We start from the raw sequence: 23,416 nt of genomic DNA, 5'->3' as shown, positions 1-23,416 counted from the left end.
AGACGGGGCAGGCATGGTGGCGTGGTGAGACTCCCACGAGAGACTCGTTCGAAGGGGGTTGAGAGAGCGTAATAGCACGAGAAATTGAGAATATCATCAAGTGATTTGTGGACTGTTTGTGAACATGAGAAATATCGTGAAGTGATTTCCGGACTATTTGTGAACTTGATAAGCCCATTCTGATATGACATCGTTAACCTTCACGTGGCACACATCACGAGCGATTCGAGCGAGCAATTGTACAATAATCTGACATTGCAGGTAGTCTACCTGCTATGGGGCACGACCTGAGGTTGCGGCCGCCCCTTGTCTAATCTAATATTGCCAGGTAGTCTACCTGAGGGCACGACCAGGTTGAGTTTTTGGCCGCCCCGTATCCAAGATTGTCAGGTAGTCTACCTGAGGGCACGACCTGATGGTTGCGGCCGTCCCGTGTTATGGTCCACCCGCCAACGCTCCACCAGATCGTCCTTGCCCCTCTGCATATGCCACCCCAGGACAAAGAGCTCTTTTAGCATTCCAATCAACTTTTCAGAGTGCCAGGCCAGTTGTCCGCAGACCTCACCGTCCTCCTTGCTGAGACGTTCCATCTGGTAGGCAAAATCTTCAGCATCTTGCAGCATGCCATTCATTAACGTGGCCACTTCGGCCAGCGGAGAATGTTCCGTTATTCCCAATTGGCACCCGTTGTCTTTGCATGGTACCCCGCCGCCGCAGCATTGGGCCGCACACGCCATGGCTGATGCCAGTGGGGTGAGGGCGTGGATATCCCAGAGCTCGATGACGATAAAGCTCATTGCTTGCATCCGCTCACTTGCTCCGAGCTGGTTTCTCCACAAAGCGCGCATACGTTCTTTTGGCGTAGGACGATCCGCTGGCCGCTGTTGCTGCTGGACACGGAAGCCACCGGGAATGATTCGGACTTGTTTCTCGCGGAGCAGCTTTGCCATCGCGTCATGGGCGCGGTCATCTACCACCTGAAATGTGAGAGCGGTCGCGTTATTGCTGTATACGAGGACCTTGATCAATCGATATTCCCTCAGGAGCCGGAGAATCCGATCGGGGCTCATTGACTCGACGTCTATTAAGGGATGGCCTGAAAGATTTAGTCGAGGTTTTTGTTTTCATGGAACTGAAACTTACCATTTCCTCCAGCGTAACCTGGCGTCGAGCTGGCTTGCTGGAGACGCGTCGTCGACGCGGAAGAAGAGCTTTGTGTACGCGCTGTCAGCGCAGGGTCTATTGATCGTCAGTCTGTGAGCTTATACGGGATGGACACTGCGCCTACCTCTTTGGGATGAACTTGGCGTCGTCGACGCCGAAGAACGGTTTTGTGTACGCGCTGTCAGCGCGGGTGAATCTATCGATCGTCAGTCTGTAGTCTCATATAGGGTGAACACTACACCTACCTCTATTGTATGAGTTTTGCGCCGTCGACGCGGAAAAAGTGTCTTGTGTACGCGCTGTCAGCGCGGGTGAATCTATCAATCGTCAGTCTGTAATCTCATGTGGAATGGGTACTGCGCCTACATTGTTGAAGGTCTGGCCGGCGGCCGTTTGACCCAGGAGGTCCTCTGTTGTTGTAACTCATTTTTAAATCGTTTGATATGTGATGTAAAAATGGGTTGTGAATTGGAAGGAAGTTGCTTGTGAGAAAAATAGTGAGAGGAGGAGAAATTCAGAGGCAGACGTTGACTTGCGCCGGTACGTATCGGACAATAAATTTAAGCTCATTTTAGCTCGATGTCAGACAGGCGGGCTGGACGCCAGCGGCAGATCCCTGCCGATCACCCCTGATCTGTATTACGTAAGCCGGGTTTCTCAAATGACGGCTTGAGACTGCCTCAAACCGTCTGGATCACATCGCCTTGAAACTTCTGGCATGAGGATGACTCTGATTGGCGAGGATGAGCCTTAAACGTATTAACAACCGCGTCCAGACGCCTGCTAAGCTCATCAGCGACAATATCAAGGTGAAAAACGCGTCCTCGCCGGGTACGCACTCTACCGGCTTACATTGGCGCACGGTAAAAGTGGGTCGCCGCTCCGATGACCGATATCACATTTTGCCCTTAGGGTTCACTCTAAGGACGATCGTATATGCAGGCTCTTTGCTCTTTTCCTGATTTTAAGAACTCGTTTTTTGGTATGGTTGATGCGATTCTCTTCGGATCTGTGCGGCAACAGCCAACCCTCCGATTGCGCGCCCGATTAGAGTGGGTCTCGACCGGAGCATTCTCCGGCTCGCCTCTATAGATTCTGCAAACCTGTTTAGCTGGTCGCTCAATTTGTTTTGCGTGTCCGTCTTTGTTCCTGAATCTTATAACTCGTCCTTCTGTGAAAACTGGGCGATTTAACACTTCAAGCGCTCGTCCTCTTGCCTCAAGTTGGCCACGTTAGAAATTTATCAGCATCTGGTGACCAGGAGTCGAGTCGGTCATCCGCGAGTGGCGAGGGCGGCCCTGAGACTTTGCGGCGCATCACTCTGCTGCAATACAGATCACCGATCAACCGTTTGTCCCTTTTGTGATGACTTTGTGTGTAGAATAGCTTAGTGTGCCCAGATGGTCAATATTGTGTTTACGGAGCACTTTGACTGTGGATTTATACAAAAGTCGTCGTCGCCGTTTTCACCGTCCATCGCCGTGATAATCCACTGTCGTGCTTTTCTTTTGCTTACCTACCACTGCCCACTTCTCACCTGTCTGCAATACTTCAAATCTTTCACTTCAACACAAATTCTCACATGCGCCCAGATAGTCATGGCTGCTGTCCCACCAAACCGCCATGGACCCACGATGCCATTAATGGATCCTCTCAGAGAGAGCATGCTGACAGCTCTTGAGCGCGACGACTCGCTTTACGAGCTGTCTTTGTGCTTCCCCGATCTGGTCATTGACCTGATCAGCGCGAATGTGCCATGGCCTCTGCACGACACAATGCGCCAGTTGAGCAACGACCACAACGCGGATTGGACCAGCCTGGAGCTCCTTCACGCTATGCCGCGCAAGCTGCGCACCGCAATCGTCCGCGGCACGGTCGCGTACGACTGCGAGAACAAGGCCATCAGAGGATACGAGAAGAAGAAGGACGGGTCCCCCGACGCCGGGATATACGTGATTGGGATTTATCTCAAGAACCGCAACTACAAGTTCCTCACATACGACGAGATTACCGCGATTACCAGCGAACTTGAGAGTTATATTGACGCATACAAAATCTGCAAGAACGGCGGTCCTAAGAACACGGGCGAGCGGGCTAAAATGCAGGCCGCCGTCGACATTGACGGCGCATTCGACAAGTCCGTCGTCACAGACATACAGAGCGTCACGCGGCTGCGCTTCATCGACAGCTCCGGCGGCGTTGAGAAGATGAGATGCCTCGTGGCCGGTCTGCGGCGCAGACGGAGGCCTCTGCAGCATGTCGCGGACGGCCAGATACACCAGCACCAGAGCCCGCTGTACGTCGGATGCTCCACGAAGCTCCAGCAACGCCTCAAAGACTACAGCACCACGAACAGGATGGAAAGCATCAACAAGCCGCTCGCGCTCCTCATGTGCGCGCTGAAGAAGGCCGGACTCGAACCCGAGTTCACTCAGCGTGTCGTGCTCAAGACGTGGCAGCCGGCGCAGCTGCCGATCGCCGAGCGTCTCGTCATTGCCATGGCGCGCTCGTATCTCTGGCAGGATGGCTTCAACGTCGCCGAGGGAGGCGGAAAGTCGGGCAACGCTCACACCACCAACGCACAGGTTGAAGTGATGACGCGTATGCCCTACATGTCGGAGAACGTGGCAAGAACGCTCCAGGACATCGGAGACCGGGCGCGCTTCCTGGAAAGCTTCAAGACCATCAGAGGCGCGGAGACGGAGATCCTGTCGCTGGCTCAGACTATCGATGAGGACTCCTTCAGGATCGACCAGGCCCTGGCGAAATGGGACAAGCTGAAGAACGACGCCGCCAGGCAACGGGACACTCTCCGAGACCTGTGCGCAAGTTCCATTGCGGAGGGCGCCTTGCTGAAAGAGCTGGACGAGCTCAGTATCACCCTTTGTGCGGCGTTTGGGGTCGATGAAGACGCGGCACCTGAAGAGAGGGTCATTCCTGATTCGCAGGACTCTGCTGCGTCAGAGACTCAGGCACCGGAGACGTGAGGGCCGTTTTATTCGCAGACACTGCTGTGGGAGGAATTGCTTCTAGATTAACGTAGCGCAAGCAAGAATAGAACATCGTCACTCAGCATAAACAGGAAATTAGGCAGTCTCTCTATTCATAACTATCCTTACGCTTCGTCGCTCTCTTGCGCCCCCCTGAGCCTCCTGCGCCTCTCGCGCCTCTTGTGCCTCTTGCGCCTGGATCTTCGCCCAGCCAAAGTGCACCCAAAACTCCAAGGCGTCGTATTCGGACATATCAAACTCGATAGCCTGCGACTCCGTGGGAGCATTGAGCCTGATATCGAGGCCGATCTGCTTGACGCATGTCTTCTCGACGAACCACATCTCTCTGGACGACACCTTCCAGACAAGACCCATGGTCCACTCCAGCTTCTTGATGATTCAGAATGTCTCTCTGCCACGTTGGACGGGGAGGGCCCTGCAATCCTTCCATTTGATGTCCAGGTTGGCTGCTGTGAGCTGCTTCACGCGGTAGAAAATGCCTTTTGTCAATGCCAGGCCCGCGAGACTGGGCCACCGGTTTGCCAGCACGTCGGCCACGGCATTGACCTGTGTCCTAACAGCGATCCGCGGAACGGAATCCAGCTTGTCTGCCCTCTCGTAGCACTTTTCGGCCAGCAAGCGCATCACCCCGGTAGACACGCTGTCGGCGTTGGAGAGGCACTCGGCGAGCCGCCGCAACAGCCCCGAGAAGCGGCCAATGTCCCAATCGTCTTCGTCGAGAGTTGAGAACAGGGTGATGGTGACGTCGGGGAGGTCGATGTTCGAGAAGTCCTAGTCCTTGGCCGACTCGCCCCATGTCTCCAAGACGCGCCACGCTCCGTACGCGCTGGCCGGCACCTCTGGCTGGTGTGCGCCGATCTGTTCAAGCAGCGGCTCCCAGACGTCGTGTCGGCCGCCTAGCGATAAGAACAGGACGAGCCTCTCTCTGAAGATCTGGTATTCGGTTTCGAGTGCCGTCTTTTGAGCCTCCGCCGCGGCTTTATCCTGCTGGGCCTGCCTGGCCAGCTCTGTCGTCAGCCTCGAGATTTTGCTGTCCTTTTCAGACGCGAGCGTGGTCGCGTCCTTTTGAGCCTCGTCAAGCTGCCGCTGTAGCGTGTCGGCCTTGTTCTCGTTCTCTTTGGCCCGCGTCTCCCAGAAGGCGGTCACGGTCTCCTTGACCAGCTGATTGATCTCTTGCTTGTGGTAGTCTCGCAGGGCATTGGTCAGTCTCCCCTGGAGATCGTCCTTGTCAGCAGTGAGACGCTGTATCTCGGCAGCATCTCGCGCCCTCTCCTCGTCCTTTTCTTTCGTCGTCCTCTCCAGGTTGCGCCGCGCGGTGTCACGCTCCTGCTCGGTCGACGCCTCTGCCCCTATGCGTCGTGGCGCTCAGGTTCTTCATCAGGTACAAAGTACCCCGTCTCCCAGTACTCGCAGAGAATGGCGGTCAATCGCCCCGAAGGGGGAGGAGAGGGCGGGCCGAAAGGCCAAGCAAATGGTGCATCTTCGATATGGATCCTGGGCGCCCGCTCGTGGGCTTGCGCAGTGGACGGCGTGCCATCTTCCCCTTGTTCCTGCAGAGATTGTTGCCTGGCCAAGGCAACTTTCCTCCTATATTCCCTGCGAATCCTCTCAATTTCAGCCTTGATCTGGAGAATCTCGTCATCGGACTCGGTGGTAGCGGCATGGACGACTGGGCTCAGGGGTCGTTGAGGGAGCTGCTCAGTCGACTCGCCTCGCGCTGGATCAAGTCGTCAGCTTTGAGCGATAACAGGCATTCTTGGCACTCACAAGGTTGAGGGTTGGGGGCAGTCTGCTCAGGGGGCGAGGCAGACGTCTGCTCAGATCCAGCCGGTTCTGGATTTGCAGTCAGATGGTTGCCAGGGAGCCGCGGCTGCGCAGACTCACGAGTTTCGTGATTTCCAGCAGTCTGCTGGGCGCTGTCGGCGGGACGAGCAGTCTGAGGGGACTCTTGTCCTGATCGAATGTCAACAGCCGATCTGGACGTGGCGATAGGGACTCCGAGTCAACTTACCCGACTCTGCATTTGACGCAGGACGAACGTGGTTTCCTTCCATTGCAGTCTCTAAACTTCAGCAGTTGTGAAATGAAGAAGGAAAAGCGTGGGGCTGGTGGTGTTGCTACTTTCCCGTTGCTGTAGGTGTACTCGCTGGATTCCAAGTAGACCTTTCGAGAAATAAAAGCGCTAGTCTGCTCTGGCGAGGTGAAATTTGCCAAAAGACTTGTCGAGTGAGACGTCAGGGCACGTCAAGTAATGAGTTAGATTGTGGCTTGTTAACTTGGGCCATCGAAGCCATTAGGCACCGTCCTACCTTCATTTTCAGTACTATTATCTTTGCTCATCTTACTATTATCTCAAATCTAAAAGCACTTAAAGGTCTACTAGTAGGCAGCTTATATATATAGCAAACAATTAGATTGCTACTAGAACGATATAGATATTCAACATAGAGCAACTAACGCGTTCACCCTCAACACTTTAAACAAAGTTAAAGCATATGGGAGCAAAAGAAAGAGCACTGAGTTGCTAAGGCTTGCCGCTCGTTAGTCGAACTCACCCAGGTAAGTTACCATAACTGGCAGTCTGCCATCCTGGGCGCTCGAACTAGCACACTCTGCGTCGGTCGATGAGTCTCATCTGCAAGTAGTTGTGGGTTAACCCACTGCGCCAGATTCCTTGTTGTTGAAAATCACTACACCTTTCGACAATACAAGGCCTGCACTGAACGGGTGACCCTTCTCTCAAATGACGGCAAATCGAATTTCTATACACTATTGAACACAAATGGACTTCGGTATCATGACCCTTGTATATCCCCCCTCCCATGGTCCCAACACCATAACGCTATGCCACCCAAAAGCCAGGCCGTAGCCCGGCATGCAAAAAACGGAGCCGGTGCGGCTCGTGGGGAATCACAAAAAGTAGAGAGAAAAAAAAAAACAGAAAGAATTTAGTCTCGCAGCTCCACCTCCTGGTGGACGAGCCTGAGCACCCACGAGGCTTCCGACACGCTGGCGCACTGGAAGCACCACTTCTTCACGGAGCCGGAGGCGCCGCCGGTCTTTGGAGCGACGCCGATCTCGCCGCGCTCGTCGCGGAGCTCCTCCCAGATGCCGCACACGATGCCTCTGCTGCCCATGGGGGTGAAGCAGCCGCTGCCGAGGACGGCGTCGAGCACGATGCGGGGCTTGTCCTTCTTGGGCATCGTCGTGACGGTGACGCGCTTCTCGAGGCCGTGGTTGGCGCGGAGGTCCTGGTGCCAGCCGGGGGGCGGGCGGCGGACCTGCAGGATGCAGTTGCCGTAGTCCTCCCACTTGGTCGAGGTGACGAGCAGGTGCAGGCGGATCTTCATGTTGTCGGACGACGGGGGGCTGCGGCCGGAGGACGAGTACATGCTGATGGACGGCGAGCGGGGGTAGCCGTACGAGGAGGAGTCGGACGTGTAGAGGCTGTTGTTGCCGGAGAAGGCGTGCTGCTTGTCGATGGACGACCTGGCAATGTTGAACGTGCCGGTGCCGGTGAGGCGTTTGAGGAAGCTGGAGGCCGAGAGGCTCGAGGAGGGCGTGCTGCCGTCTTGGGACTGGGACGGGGCGCGGGTCGACGCGCGGTAGCTGTTCTTTCGTCCGAACCAGTTGCGGCGGCGGCTGCTCGTGTCTTCGCTTTCCTCGGACGGCCGCTCGCCAAACGACTTGTAGCGCGCCTCGTTCTCGAGCTGGATGAACTTCTGGTTGTTGAGGCGCGCGTGGTGGACGGCCATGTAGAGGTTGAAGCATTCCGTGCTGGACGGGCAGCGGAAGCGGAAGTTGCCGCCGCCGATGCTCTTGTTCTTGCAGTTGTCCTTGACAGCCGAGCGAATCTCGAGATCGACGACGGTGGACTGGCGGAGGAGCACGAGGGGGGTGAGCTCGAGCGAGAGGAGAGGCAGGTCGGGGTTGCCGCCGGGGCTGATGACCAGGGAGAAGGCCTCGATGACGCCGGCCGCGACCTGGATGGAGCAGGGCTCGACGGAGATGTCCCTCCACTGGCCCTTCTTTTCGTTCCAGTACGAGATGGACGCAATGTACTTGGAGTAGCTTTCGGACGTCTTGCGGCCGTGAAGGCCGGCCTGGGAGGCGGAGTTGGACGGCGTGAGGCTGCACACGGAGGAGACCATGGACTCTTGGGCAAAGTTGTCGTTGAATGTGCGAGGGAGCGGCCCCAGTTCCGACTCGGGCTCCTCCTGGTATTGCTCCTCCTCAGCCTCCTCGTACGGCTCGGGCTCTCTGTCCAGATGGTAAGGCTTGGGCGCCGGACGCTCACGCTCAACCTCCTGGTGCGGCTCTGGCTCCCTAATGCTGAAGCCGATCTCGGTCTCGGGAATGTCGTCGTCGAACTCGTCCTCGGACGACTCCCAGTCTGATTCCGTCTCGCTCTCGGACGTCTCGGTGAATGAATCAGCCGTGTCGGACGACTCTTCCGACGGCAGGTACTCGTGCTTCAGGGGCGACGAGCCGCGTCGCTTCATGCGAGGAGTCTGGAGGTCGACCGGGGGCAGCAGCTGCTGCGACTTGGGACTGAGCGAGCGATGGATCGGGGGCGGCGGGGCGCCGTCTTCGCGGTAGGGGGTGCTGTTGGGCGCCCTCTGCCTGTGGTCCTCGTAGGACTCTTGGGTGGGCGTTCGCTCGGGGGACGGGCTGCGCGGGGGCGTGCTTCGGTTGTGGTGGCGGCTGGGAGTTGTCCGTTTCGGCGTGAGAGGCTCGGGGGAGTCACGACCGTACAGCTGGCCACCAACTGGAACGTCCATCCGGGTTGGGGACTCTGGGGCTTCTTCCACAGCGGGGAGGCGCTCCTTTGGCGGCACGGGCGTGGTTCCGACGATGCCGAGCCAGTCCGCCACCTGGTCGTCGTTGTCGGTGACGAGACTGAGCAGCTCGTACCACTGCCTGCCGTTGTGGGTGCCCTGGACCATCAAGACGAGCTCGAATCGTGCGTCGCCCCGCCGCGCAGAGATCACCGTCATGGGCATCGGGGGGAAGAGGAGCCACGTGCGGCGGCCCGACCCGGTCTCGCGGATGAGGAGGTCGCCCTTGTCGTTGTGGGCACCCGGGAGATCGCGGTGCACGAGCTCAACCTGGCACTCGAGTCGCTGGCCGTTGGAGTGCGTCAGGCTGAGGGAGAAGAGGTCCTTGGCGTTGACTTGCCGCTTGGGATCGATCTTGATTGACTCCATGGGTGCGAGGGTGCGGAGGTCGCGGATCCTGGTCGTGTCCGTGTTGATGGCATCCTCGTCCGCCAGGCGGGCCGACTCTTCCTTGTGCCGGCGGCGGACCTTGTCTTGCAGCGCGTCATAGTCGCCCACCAGCGCGAGAGTGTCATACGAGCCGAAGGCGGCGTGGAGGCCCTGCTGCTGTTAGCTTCGTTCGTCAACGCATCGACGGTCATACCTTTGTCAACTTCGCCAAAGTCCGCACGCGAAGAAGGGGGCGCTTCAGCAGGTGCGCAACGTCGACTCGTTCTCCGTCTTCGTTAACGACGTCGCCGTCGGCGTTGCGCGGGAGCGCATTGATGAGAGAATCCTCGTCGTCGAGGCGATCGGCGGCGGGGGCCAGGTTGACGATCAAATCCTGGAAGCCCAGTCGCCACGAGTCCAGGTAGCTGTCGTAGATGGGCGAGGTTGCCTGCAGCCACGAGATCAGGCGGTTGATGTCCGTGTGGGACGCCCGCTTGTGGGCGGTTTTGAGCTTCTCCAGAGCGACACCCATATTGACGACCGACTTTGACATGTTGTTCGCCTTGCGGCTGGGCGATTCCGGGCCAAAGAGGCCGACGGTGCTGCCCGAGTCGTTGAGGACGGTCGAGAGCAGGACGGGAATCACACCGTCCACCAGCGTCTTGAGCTCCCTCTGGTACAAGTTCTCGTCGTCGATGAACTCCTTGAGCAGATCGTTGTTGGTGACTGTGTTCTGGCGGTTGGCGGCTTTCCTGACGCTCGGCCGCGACCTGACGCTCTTGTAGCTGCCGGGCACTTGGCTATCGTCAGGCAGAGACAGGACCGACACGAGATCGGAATGCTTTGTGAGTCTCCTCTTGAGACCTGACCTGCTGCTACTCCTCCGCGTGAGGTCTGTCGCGGTGCCCTGCGTCACGGTAGTTTCTGATAGCTGGGAGGTCATGTCGGATTCGTAGTTGCTGTACGTGTCCGCAGAGCCGAGGATGGTGGACAATTCGTGCACGCCAGTCGTTGGCGGCTTCCGTCGTGGCGTGGGCGACCTGTCCTCCCGGTACGAAGACTCGTCCGAGTACGTGCGTTCGCTGTATGATCGGCCGGAGCCGGAGGAGCGTCGGCGTTGGGTTCTCCAGTCATCCTCGTCGTCGTCGTAATCGTCGGGCTCCTCCTGGGCTTGGGGTCTCTCCTCCTCGCTAATGTACTTGGTTGGGGGAGTCTGGTGGCCGCTTGACTCTCCCCTGAAAGCTTCCTTCAGAATCTCACGGAACGGCTTCTTCACCGACTTGACGGGGGAAATCGATCCCCTTGTGGCGACCCTCCTCCGCAGCCCTGCGGATGTCGGCGTCGCCTTGAGCTTGCTGTCCTTCGTCTTTCCCTCCGTCGGGGCCACGTTCTCGTCGTTCTCCGTCGACGCAGTCAAGTCTGTCGACAGGTCGGTCGAGAGGTCGGTTGATAGATCGGTCGATAGTTCGGTAGATAGTTCTGTATACGTCTGTGTGGAGTCTGTTGTCTGCGTCGTCTCCGTCGTCTGCGTGGTGTCGGTCGTCTGTGTCGTCTGGGTAAGGTCGGTCGCCTCGGAGAGCTCAGTCTTGGTCTGGGCCGATGACCTCCTCTTCGGCTCGGCCGACCGTTTGCGACTTTCGGGATGCTCTTCAGGCTTCTTCTCGGACGCTTTCTTGGGCTCCTCCTTGGGCTGGTCCACAAACGGGTCCACCGTCCCGTTGAGCCACTTCTCGATACTCGGTGGCTGGTTCGCGACGGGCTGTTTTGGGGGCTCGACGGCGTCGTGCAGAATCTTCTTGCCCTCGTTGACCACCTTCTTCAGCACGTCTGCCGCCTTGAAGCTGTTGTTGCGCTGCGCCTTCTTCCTCGTCTTGCCGCGCTCCAGCGGGAGGTCCAGCTCGCTGAACGCAGAGAAACCAAAGGGGATATCCTCGAGCGGCTTCGCGCCCGGTGCGCTCGTGACCGACGTCGGCGCAAGATCCGACTCGTCCTGGCCCGGCTTGATTGCAGAGTCTGAGGTGCTGACCCACGACTTTTCGGACGCTGGCGGCGGCTTCTTCTTGTGGCTGGTCTTTCTCGACTTTGACGGTTTCCTTGTCGGCGTCCGAAGGTGACTTTCAAGCTCCTCGATTACCTGGATCATATCCGTTTCGTCATCCTCTTCAACCACCACGATGTGATCCGACCCGTTCCGCGAGCTCGCCCCGCGGCTGCGATCTCTCGACTTTGTGGGCTTTGGCGTCTGCGCTCCTGACCCCTCCGACGGCGTCTTGAGCGGTCTGACCCGGATGCCGTCATCTTCCAGCTTCTTCCGTATTGGCGTAACCCGGATCCCGTCGGTGTCTGCCTTTGGCTTCTTGGGCGTCGCCTGCCTCTCCTGAAGCTCTCGAAGTCTTTCCTGAATCTTGCCGCCGTCCAACGAGCCCGTCGACTTGGACGCCCTGTGTTTGACCGACGGCGGATCCGGCAGCTCGACCTTCATGGCCCAGTCCTGAATCTTTCTGGCGACCGGTGCCTGTATTGGTGTTTTTTGCACGAAATCCTTTGGTATTGGGCTTGGGCTCGCGTCTTTCTTGGGTTGCGGGCTTTTCTTGTTCTTCTTGGCCATCCAATGGTCGTCGCTGACCACCCGCTTCTTGGGGGGTGCCTTTGCTCCGCTAGGGAGGTCCTCCACGCTCTCCTCCTTTTCTTCGGCCGCATCGTTGTGGACCTCAATCTTTGGCGCTGACCGTCGCTTCTGCCGCAGCTTAATTCGCACGCGATCCTCCTCCGTGACGCTCTCCGTCTCGCTCGGGAAGGCGATCTCTGTGGGCTCGCTCGGGGTGGCCATGGGGTCGCCTGATGCCATGGCGGCGGCGTTCGCCTTTTGCCATTTGTTCACCCGGTCCCTGACGCCGCCGGGCTGCTGTACCTTGGCCACGGCCGCCTGACGCATCTCCGCTCTCATCTCGGCCTTGACGGCGTCCAGACTCATCCTGCGCTTGCGCTCGGCCGCAAGCCTCTGCGGCGACGGGCGCCCTCTGAGAAAGTCGGCAAGAAGTGTCGGCGGCTCCGGCGGCTTCTTCGTCGTGTTGGCGCGGGGGCGGGCCGGGGCGCTCTTCGGTGTCGTCGGAGCGGCGGCGGCGGCGGCGGCACCGGCCGCTGCAGCCTTGCGGGGAGTTGACGGCGCATTGTTTTCGTTCTTTGGGGTGGAGGGCTTGCTCGAGGCGTCGGCGTCGGCCGTTTCTTTCTCGTCGGGGGGTTTAGGAGACATGGTCTGACGTCTGTTAGAGAAGCTTCACGGCGGATTGGAGCGTCGTACAAGTGCGTCCCGTCTTCAGATGGCGTGGGAGTGACAGGCGTGGGTGAGCTGCATGCTGCCGCAAAGCTAGACAGTCTCGCGCGGTGGAAGGGGACGATTAAAGTACGTAGGAAGAAGAGCAATCACCGGCGTATCTGAACGAGTGACGGTGAGTCAAGGTGAGTAGGCGAAGGGCAAAAAAAGAGTAGGCCGGAGTGTAGGCCGCAGCGGATCAACAGCCAGTCAGCTCCCAGAGGCAAGACACTATGTGCAGCGAGAACCTAATGCATGAGAGGGCAGACCGATGACAATCCCGTTGTGTAGGCGGCCGGATTGCACGCACAGGGCAGACAGAGAGAGGGTAATGTATCGAAGGTGGTGCAGTGAGTCCGGTCGACGAAGATTGATTTCTGACGAGCAGGCCAGCCCAATGGACCCCCGTCGTTGAGCTGGCACTGCCGGAGTAACCAGTGGATGTTGACGCCGGAGCTTAGACATAAACAAACCGCTGCGGGTGGGGCAGTCAGCACCTTCCTTGCCTTGAGATGAGGCGCTATCAGACTATCAGCAGAGTAGAGTTGACGGCCTGAAGCACGGACATCCATGCCGACGCCCAATCAGCCGCCGCCGTTGCGGCCGGTGGCCCAGGCCTCGCGGTGGCTGCCAGGGAAGACGGTGCAGCGCTTTGCGAAAACAAGACGAGAGGCTTCGGGACGAGGGAGGGGGGGGGATCATTACAAGGATCCCTCCGCCTGGCCTGTCATTGTTTTTGGCGTCCTCCGTCTCTGCGGTTAGCCTTGCTTGGGAGGGGTGCTTTTGACAGCCCGCATCGACCATCATTTCCCACCTCAGCTCGTCAATCTCGGACTCCAGCAGGACGGCCTCTCGCTACAGATCGGATCTCGGGGTTTTGTTTCCCTTTTGATGTCGTCGCTGGACATGTCTGCCAACATTCCCAGCGAGTGCACCCATGCTTGGCGTACGACGAGAAGCAGGCCGACAGACGGCACCCAGAACAACGCATCCTCATGCGCATCTCGGCCGGACCTCTCCCAGACGACCTCGCCGTCACTGCAACAGCGGGCATCCCAGTCACGTTTGATATCCTGTGCCCCGCCAATCCCGAACCTTGTCCCGCTGCGCTGACGATAACAACACACAAACACGCTACGAAATCCCAGCAAGCACGTCCAAAAACCCAGTTTGTCAATGTTGACTTTCAAGCTTCCACCTCACTATCAACTCGGTACCAGACATTGTCTCAGACGCTGCACTATCAGCGTCGCATCACGAGTCCTCGCGCCCCTTGCACGAGGCGGGCCCTCGGAGACGTTGGCCCAGTTGAGGCCGCATCGCGTGGGCTGGATCGAGATCGCCCAGGCGCTGGAGAGACCGTCGCCGTCTCTGGCATCTTCTGCATGGTTCACATCACTCGCAGCACACCACCAACAGGAAAACGCAGATCAGGGTTATCGCCGGCGGCGGCGTGTCAATTATGCACCTAAATGATACCGGAATGCCAGATTACCATCCAGAATGACGGGTATTGTACAAACTCCCATCCATGCGACCCAGCCCTGCCCGAGGACGTATACCAAAGGAAAATGCCACCACCCAATGCAGATGACCAAAATGGATTAACGCCGTGTAATGCTGTGGTGTTGCTCACTCCTTGGAGGGCAACAGAAACCGGACCTTCTTCTTTGGCTTTGCAGCCTCTACGTCTTTGCCCACGTCTGCGTCCTCCTCCATGTCGCTGACAGCGCCGATGCTGCTGCCCAGCTCGCTCAGCAGCTCCTCCTCCGTCTCCTCCTCAATCGACCACACGTCCGGGCTGGGCTCGCGCCAGACGTGCTGCTGCCGGTGGCGGAAAGACACGCTGTGCTGGCGGCCCCGCCCGGCGGGACGCACCGGTGTCCGGCCCCGGCTCGGCGACAACAGGGCGTCCGGATGCGTCTTTGACCGCTTAGACTTGACGCCGTCGATGGTGAAGTCCCGCAGGCTGAACGGGACGCAAAAGCCTTGTGGCGCAAAGCGGATGTAGTCTTCTTCGTCGTCCTCCTCTGGCGTCGCCAAGTCCGAAAGGTCGGGTACAGGCGGCGACTTGCGGCCCTTGGCCTTGTCCAACCCGTCGAGGCTTGACGGGCTGACGCTGCGGACAATCTCGCGGGGGCTGCTGTCCTCGATCCCGGCGTCGAAATCCATCATGTCCTCGTCCTCCTCCAAGTCGGGCGCCGGCGTGAGAAAATAGGTGAGGGGATCCTCGTCAATGTCGTCGAGGGAGGGGTAATCTTTGGGCGTCGTCGGCATCAGGCGCACCTGGGTAGGCGGCCAGGAATCCCGCCGGCTTGGTGAGGTTGGTGTGTGAGGCATTGTGAATGTTGCCGCTTGGGCGTTGTTGTTGTTGATATATAGGCGACTGAGAGCCCTCGCCGGCCTGGCCGGCTCAAGTGTGGCACCAAACGAAAGCGACGAGAGTAATCCGCGTACAGCACGTAACGCGATGTGGTGAAACGTGACGGACAGCTGGTCGAGGCGACGGCTTGTACTTATAGCCGCATCACAGCCTCGACGAGGCGGACGCTCGCCGACCTGCCTGGCTTCCCACCACACCTGGGCCTCCCACACCGACAAGGATCACGGCTGGCTGGTGATTCGGCTCAGTCATGTCGGCCAGCCCAGATGTGCCTCGTATGGCCTGGAGAAGGTGGTCACCAGCGTGAATGGTCCGGCGCTGAGGTCTCAAAATCGCGGGGCAGCCAGCCACCGCCAACCCCCACGTGGAGGAGGCCTGCGAGGGCGTGACTCTGTAGCCGCCACGGCCGACCTAAAGAGCAGTGCAGCGCCGTAAGAGGAGTTGCGCGTCCAAAAGTGGTGGTAAGCTGAGCCCAGTCGCATCCGTGTTCTGTCGCAACTCAGGTTGGAATGTCAGAAATCCGGCATTTTGGTTACTTCGCGCTGGTCCGTGAGGGTGCTGTCAGGTGCGACTATCGCGGCTTATGAATAAGCTGAGACAGGCCGGCAGGCAGCCACTACGCATCTCTGTTGGAGGCCGAGTCAGGCAGATGACTGTTTCTGCCCACCACAGCCAACCGACGCTGCCGAATACTGGCACTAGGTCTCCCGTCTGATCGGGGTTGGAAAGTGCAGCAAGGAATGCGCAAGACAGGAATTCGCTAGCCTGCGCGAGGAGCAAGTTTTGGTCAACCTCCCACGCTTGTCGGGGCGACTGGCGTACCTTGCATGACGCCTCGCGGTGGCGCATTTGAGTCAACTCGCGCGGCCTCACTGGATGTGCAGCAATTCAGAGCTGCCTCGTTCTCGTATGAAGAAAGGAGTCAGCCATTCTCAGCCGCGAGAGGATCGCCAGGGTGCATGAACCGCTGCGAGATGGATGCAGTCAGACACAGTCGCTCTTTTCTCTGGGATCAACGAGATGCGAACTGTGGAAACCCCAGACGACAGTACAGACGACGACTAGTCGAAACGAAGCAGCTCAAGTCTGTCTCGACGTCAAGTCAGGTGCCTTGCCGACTGTGTACATGTTGCGTCATGACTTGGATTTGACAAGGCCGGACGAACGTCTCCTTGGACTCGAACCGCTGCCATCCCATGGAAAGATGAATCACGACCCGTGGTGGGACTTCCGGCTACGGGCCGTGATCGAACGTGACCGGTCTGTGGAGTCTCCGCGCCGACATCAGCCTGCCGCGCAAACACGCTCTAGTATCGGGTGACACAAGTGTTTCCCTGATTGCATTTAGTGACAAGCAACCAGTCGCAAGTGAGATGATATCCCTGCTTACGCCCCACGTAAGAGGGCACCGCCGGAGTCTGCAACATCAAATGAGGGGCAGCCGGGTTTGCGGCCTCACTGGCACACAGTAGATGCAGGCAAACTGGGACGCGGAGGCATCATCAGCCGGCTGCCCGAATAAGAGCCCAGCCCGGGAGAGGTAGCAATGGCTGTGAGGGGTCATTTCTCGCAATGGAGGTGGCTCAGCTGGATACTTTCGGGTGGGGGAGCACGGAGCAGCTGCGCGGTGCCCCGAACGGACGAAGAATGTGGACGTGAAGCTTGGGCCACTCCTCCCCGGCTCTCATGGATTCGCCACGTGACCCACTCAACGGTCTGGGGAAGGAGGATGCCTGCTTTATGCCATCCGAAGCTTCAACCGTGTTCCAACCTCAGAGGTTCTTTTGACTACATCAGATCCATTGAATACCACTGTTTTCTAGGTCAAACACGCTTTCAACAAAAAATTCCAGCATGCTCGTCCAGCTCCCATCCACGGCGTCCTCCTCCATGTTGCTGCGGATGGTCACCCAGAACGTCCGTTACGCCACCAAGAGTCCGACACCAAAGGAGAAGCCGTGGAGCTTTCGCGGTCCCAAGCTTATCAACCAGCTGGACTTCATCACAGCCGGTCACGAGTCTGCCTTCATCTGCCTCCAGGAAGTGCTCTACTCCCAGCTCCAGGAGATCCAATCATGGCTCGGCCCGGGATGGGCACACATCGGAGTCGGCCGGGACGATGGTAAGCGAGCGGGAGAGTTTTCCCCCGTCTTTTACCAAGTCGATCGCTGGCAGTGTGAGCGCAACGAGACACTATGGCTGAGCAAGACCCCGGGCAAGCCCTCCAGAGGATGGGATGCCGTCCTCAACCGCATCGTCACCGTCGGCGAGTTTGTCGACAAGCAGACCGACGCGAGAGTGGTTGTTATGAGCACCCACTTTGACCACATCGGCGTCAAGGCGCGGGAGGAAAGCGCCAAGCTCCTCCTCAAGATTGCCCGCGACTGGAGCAAGGGCGCCAACGGAAAGCCACCCACCACAGTCCTCCTTGCAGGCGACTTCAACAGCACGCCAGAAGACAACGCATACAAGACCATGGTCTCACCAGACTCGGGCATGGTTGACGTGTCCGCCAGAGTGCCAAAGGAGAAACGATACGGAAACGAAATCACCTACACCTCGTTTGAAGAGCCGAACGAGACGCCGTCGAGGATCGACTTTTTGTTCGTACAAGATCCAAGCCCGGCCACCGTGAGGACGTTTGGCGTGCTGTCGAACAAGTTTGACGATGACGTCTACTTATCCGACCACAGGCCTGTCGTTGCGGACGTGGAAATCCCCGTGCTACGGCCAGCCAGCTTTTGATCAGTATCGGGGGAGGCGTGGCCTGAGTGCGATGCCACGCAATCTGGATATCACAAACCTAGCAGATCTAGACTGCCCGATCCTCCGAGACTCCTGCATGACTAGCATGTAGGACGCTGCCAATATTAAAACTGCAAACTTCAAGACAGCGGCCACACAAGTCGCGAGCTGACAAACGCGCCCTCCCGAAGGCTCCCGCGCCGGACTCTGTTCATCTCAAGTCGAGAATGAGACCGTTCCGGCAGACTACGTTACCTGTGGCGCCGGGACGCTTTTGATAGTGGCGTCGAGGGAATATGCCTCGAGCGAAAAGGCGGTGTGGTTCCGGTGTGGTGTCGCGCCTGCGCTCCACAGCCAGCAATCGCCGTCGATCCGTCCGCCCCGAAATCTAGACAATTGAGTCCATTCCTCGAGGGACAGCCCTGTGCATCTTGAGGTCAACGGTTGCCCTGCGATTGCCCAACTATGCACCCATGGCGTGCATCAGATCTGGGGATCTCATGCTTACGTCGACGTTGATATCGACAGCGTTCTCAACAGCGACGGCCGAGAACGTAGAGTCTCCGGATTCCCTCCCCCGGCTCGTTCGTGCTCAGATGGCTGGGCTCCACCCTCGACACGGCCACTTGCATTCGACAGCCACGCAGCCATGAGAGGCTCCGGGAGGGCCTCAGTCGTTCCCGTTCCGGCATGTCCTCGCGCTAGGCGGGCAAACAGGCCGGGGCACTGTTGAGGAGCATGCGGGAGAAACGCGCAGTGATGTGCAACACGAATGGAGCGCAGCGCCATCTTCTAAATCCACCGGTTCACCCATGGGCCTGGTTGTCCTGTACGGCAGATACTGGACATCTCCGCAGTGTCTCTCCCAACGGCACGTTCAAGAGACATTCGCAGACGGGGTGTGCTCTTGAGCCCGAATCGGACCCCGCCAATCAGACGGGAGGCCGGTGGCTGTTCGAGACCACACCGGGAGACGACGGCCAATGGGAAGCGCACAGTAGCAACCGTGGCAGTGTCCGAAAGCACCGCATCAACTGCAACGATGCCGATCCGTTGCGGTCCTGCCAACGGGCAACACATCTCGAACACGCCCGGGCGAAACATTACGGCTACACAAAGCGCAACGATGGATCTGGCCCTGGCCGCAGCGCAGCATCCAGCAGTGTGATGCCATCTCACATCGTGGTGCGCGGAGCCAGACCCTGCTGGGCAAGAGCGAAGCCATCCGCAGAATGAAGATGGACCGATGACTCCCATTGCCGACCCGGATCCGCCCTATGAGACGAAGCAGCGGGCCCGGTTTGCAGGAGACTGCATTCCCCGGGTGGGCCGCGTCATGATTGGGCTCTCTGGAGCGGCCTGGTGTGCTGGCCTCCAGAGCCTGCATCGTGTGCAGACTCTGCCAGCGCTGAAGGCAACCGTTTGTTCGCACCGGTGCTCAGTCTGGGTCGCGCACCATTCATCTATGCTGACGCTGAGGTTTTTTTTTTTTTTTTTTTTTTTTCTTTCGTGCCCACAAGTCGACGAGACACAAACGTCGACGACAAAACCCGATTTAGCCAGATGTCTTCAAATAGGTGAAGGCGCGGTAAACGATTGGATGCCGGCTCCTGTCTGTCAGCATCTTTGACTGTTGATACCCAAAGGCCAAGCCTGTTGCAGGGTCGGGCATGAAATCAGCACGCAGACTGAAAATTTCAACCGAAAAGGGCACAACGCACCACACATGCTCCGTCATCTTGAGTGGCACCCCCCGTCTGGTTTGGCCCTGGAGGTGGATCTCCCGCGCACGCGGAGACTCCCAGCCAAAAAAAAACGAAGCCCAAGGGAGGCAGGCTCCATGTCCTCACCCCCCTGTGCGGCGGATGTGCTGTTGGAGATTTCGATGCTCGAACCTCGGGATAACAGCACACAATTGACTCACGAGCGCGCACAAAACGTCTGCGCCTGTGGTTTGGATTTCAGTGACAGTTGGTGGCACAAGAGAACCCTGGCTGACAGGGCCCCCGATCACCCAGGCCGTCCAGGGAATCCACTGCAACGGTCGCGGACGGGAAGAAACGAAAGACAAGCTTCTCCACAGTTGGGCCTGAGTGCGTTCTGGCGCTCTGACTCGAAGCGGCGGCGATTTGCACCGGCGCCAACACAAGCACCAAAGCCAGGGGCCGCCCAGTTTCCCAACTTTGCGGTCAATTGCTGTGTCGAGGATTCCCTGGTCCCGACAGAGAACGACAGCCAGCCAGCAGCAGAGGCCAGACGACGACGCCAGCACGCCAGCTGAGCTTCCTTGCTCCCACGCGGTGGAGCTGAGGCTATTGTCTTAGCTCGCTATCTGGGACCGTTCCATTTCTGTCCATGAGCCCAAGAATCCCATCCTGCCAGGGCTGGGACAACGGGGCAAGGGAGGTTGACGGCGAATTGCCCTGGTCTCCAGACCAACTGGGCCTCGCTTGAATGCCGTCTCAGCTGCCAATGCTCGTCGTACACTGCACATCGTGGGCATCGTCACCACGAAACACGGTCCTCGGGATCCGATTTCAAAGCCAGCGACGAGCTCACAACCACAGCCACACCTGCCCTCGGGCTATCGACGACGCTGGCCGGCCATTGGAGTGACACTGGACGGCGGCAGAGCACCCCGGGCAACCAGCGACATCATCTGCTGTCAGGTCCTTTTTTTGCTGCGAACACGCCCCTCCACGTCCCCTGCCAGCACCACCGACCCCACGATTGGCCTCTGCATTTTTCTCCCCCTCAAAAAGAATTGTTCGGCTGCGCACACGCCTCCTCCCTCCGAGCGATTCCTCTTGCTCTCTCTCTCTCTCTCTCTCTCGCTCGCTCGCTCAGCAGCCGTAGCATGGCACGGAACGGTACACAACAAGCAAAAGTAATAAGATGTTGGTCTCGTCCAGCCCGCCCAAGCGTCCAGTCCGTATTTTTGTGCATTTCAACAGACCACATCGCCTCTTCTGACGATCGACAGCAATACAGTGCTCCGTTCGACACCACACCAACGAACGCATCACACCCAATTTCACACCCCATCCCGGTCAATTCTCATGCCCACAAATACGGGCCCTCCCTCCATCAGATAGTGGTCGCATCCCCTTCCGGATCCCCACCGTCCTCCTCCCTCGCCCTCTGTACAAAAAAGTTCCCGCTCCCACGCACGCTGTTCCCACCAACTCACTGCTCTCCAAGAACTCGCAACACACTCACGATTGCACACGCCTCCTCCGAGGCTCATTTGCCTCTACACACTAGTCGCTCGACTGCGAGCAAACACACATTCACCAGCCATCTGATCCCACCGCTATGGCAGGCAAAGTTGCCTACGTACAAGACGCTGAAGACGACGCCGGCTCCGCTCTCGAGGGCGCTGAGAGGACGTACGCCCGTTCGGTTGCACCCAGCAGCCCCCAAAAGCACACGGCCAACGTTGCCAGACCCCGACCCAAGGAAAAGAAGATGAGAAGAGCATCCATCCAGGACCCAGGTCTGACCGACTCGGACGACACCGTCAACGACCCCACGACGGCCAAGTATGAGCGCCAGAGACACGAAAGGGTCAACGAGAGGAGCGGGGAGGAGCGCCGTCGAAGGAAGAAGGACGAACAGAGGCCTGTCGACCGCCGCGAACAGGAGAGGCCCAAGAAGCCTGCCGTCCGGCCCCCGGTGAAGAGCGTCAAGACGGCCCCGGTCGTCCACACGCAACAGCCTGACGAGTACCGGAGGCCCCGCTTCGAAGACGACTCCTCGCAGTATGGCATCCAGCCGGCACAGGCACACCGCCCGAGAGGCATGTCGAACCGACCCAACAGCTACTACGGACAAGGCACCCGGCCGCCCCCGGCGAATGAGCGCTGGTATGCTCAGAACGCCCCGTCGCCGTACGCCCCCTCTCCGATGGCCCCATCGCCGATGCAGCCGCTGCCGCCGATGCCTCAGCAGTCCCCCTTCACACCGGGCATGCCCTATGCTCATCCGCAGGAATGGGCCCAGCCTGGCGGCATGCCGTACCCCGCGCCGCCGTCTTCGGCAAGCGACTACTTCCCACCGCCTCACCACGCACCACCCCCTCATCATGCAGGGCCTCCCCAGCCGGCACCCGGACAGACCCACCTCGCCCAGCGCTTCCAGAGACCCTCGTCCGCCATGGGCCATCGCTCCATCTCGGACTCGTACGAACATGACCCGTACGAGAAGGAGCAGATGCCCAGGCGGCGGTCGGTCAAGATCCGCCCGGCCGAGGGCGACCCCCGGCAGCCCAGGGACGACCCCCGACAGCTCATGCCGCCGCCGCCGCGCCCAAAGACAAGCCAGCCGACCCGGCAGGCTGTCAAGGGCCCACCCCGCCAGAAGCCGGCCCCCAAGATGCCGCCCCCACGCCAGATTGCACACACCAGCTACGACTCTGACGCCTTTGACGACGAAGATTCTCTTTACCAGCAGGTCGTGCACTACGAATACGACGACGGTGTCGTGGACCGCCCTCGCGCCCATCGCCGGCGCTCCAGCGCATACAGCCGTGAGGGCTACTCCATTGAGCCTGCGGGCCGCACCCGCCGTCACTCGTACATGGCCGCCGCCGACAGCTACCCGGAGCCCAAGGTCGGCAGCTACTCGGAGCACAAGATGGCCGAGGCCCAGCACGCTGCCATGGCGTACCAGAATGGCGTCAGCGGCGGACCCACGGCGCCGCTGACCGCCGCTGCCCTCAAGGCCAAGCAGAGCAAGAGCAGCCGGTCCAGCGGCAGCAGCGAGAGCCGCGACGACAGCGAGTACCGACAGAGCGCCACGACGCGGACGACGCGGTCCTCGGCTATCGAGAGCGAGGACGTCACCATCAAGGTTACCGGCAGCGCCGTTCTCAAGATTGGCGGCGCCGAGATCCAGTGCCAGGATGGCGGCGAGATCAACATCACCCAGCCGAGCCGCAACGGCGGCAGCGACCGGGCCAGCACCGTCTACTCGGACGACCGCCCGAGCCGCAGGGACTCACGCCCGCTGCCCATCCGTGCCCGCGCCGACTCGTGGAACCGCAGCCAGGTCAGCGACTACAGCTATGCTCCGCAGGCCAGGCCGCCCTTCTTTTGAGCGGCCACGATGATGACGAAGTTGACGAAGCGATGGAGTTTCCTACGATTTCATTGAAGCGAGCGTTTTGCATTGTATCGATACGATTGCTTCTCTTCTCTGCATTGAGGTTGACGCTCGTCTCCCCATTGTTACTACCTTTTTATTTGCATTTCTTATACCATTTGAACGAATCATGTATATGCGGGCTCAGACAGGGAGCCTCGAGGACGTATGGAATTTGTATGCTGGGACGCGATAATGGGTCAATTTCTTTCTTTCTTTCTGGGGCATACGCGGAGGAGAGGCCTTTCTTGGCTACCCCCGGGTGATGGCTGTCGTGCCTGCGACACTACTCGCCCTGACCGCGTGTAGTGTGTCGCATTTTCAGCACGGCGTACGAGTCGGATACGTCGATAGAAAACCTGTATGGGCAATCCGGGAAGTTCGCACTTCCTGCGCTATTAGGGAGGGTGGCATGTGGGAAATTGTCATGGCCATCATCGGGATTCGCTTC

The 23,416-nt window shown here is 59.0% G+C and overlaps 4 protein-coding genes across 4 annotated transcripts; 2 read left to right on the top strand and 2 right to left on the bottom strand.

Annotated features, from left to right (window-relative positions):
- Nucleotides 1–7,123: 7,123 nt before the first annotated feature.
- On the bottom strand, nt 7,124–12,635 carry CGCS363_v008128 (uncharacterized protein; the record flags this gene model as incomplete). The annotated part of the gene is made up of 2 exons (XM_036639977.1): nt 7,124–9,553; nt 9,597–12,635. 2 exons carry the CDS (start codon nt 12,633–12,635, stop codon nt 7,124–7,126), a joined length of 5,469 nt encoding a protein of 1,822 aa, XP_036494718.1.
- A 1,692-nt stretch (nt 12,636–14,327) lies between these two features.
- Nucleotides 14,328–15,035, bottom strand: CGCS363_v008127 (uncharacterized protein; the record flags this gene model as incomplete). Its single annotated transcript, XM_036639976.1, has 1 exon — nt 14,328–15,035. One exon carries the CDS (start codon nt 15,033–15,035, stop codon nt 14,328–14,330), a length of 708 nt encoding a protein of 235 aa, XP_036494933.1.
- A 1,897-nt stretch (nt 15,036–16,932) lies between these two features.
- Nucleotides 16,933–17,823, top strand: CGCS363_v008126 (uncharacterized protein; the record flags this gene model as incomplete). The annotated part of the gene is made up of 1 exon (XM_036639975.1): nt 16,933–17,823. One exon carries the CDS (start codon nt 16,933–16,935, stop codon nt 17,821–17,823), a length of 891 nt encoding a protein of 296 aa, XP_036493939.1.
- Nucleotides 17,824–21,138: 3,315 nt separating this feature from the next.
- CGCS363_v008125 (uncharacterized protein) lies at nt 21,139–22,920 on the top strand (the record flags this gene model as incomplete). Its single annotated transcript, XM_036639974.1, has 1 exon — nt 21,139–22,920. The coding sequence occupies one exon, from the start codon at nt 21,139–21,141 to the stop codon at nt 22,918–22,920; it is 1,782 nt and encodes a 593-aa protein (XP_036494931.1).
- Between the last annotated feature and the right edge of the window lie 496 nt (nt 22,921–23,416).

Source organism: Colletotrichum siamense (genome assembly GCF_013390195.1).
Source record: "Colletotrichum siamense strain Cg363 chromosome Unknown KSG_Cg363_contig05, whole genome shotgun sequence".
NCBI classification, from domain to species: domain Eukaryota; kingdom Fungi; phylum Ascomycota; class Sordariomycetes; order Glomerellales; family Glomerellaceae; genus Colletotrichum; species Colletotrichum siamense.
Note: the sequence above shows the minus strand (reverse complement) of the source record. Positions and strands in the feature narration are given on the sequence as shown.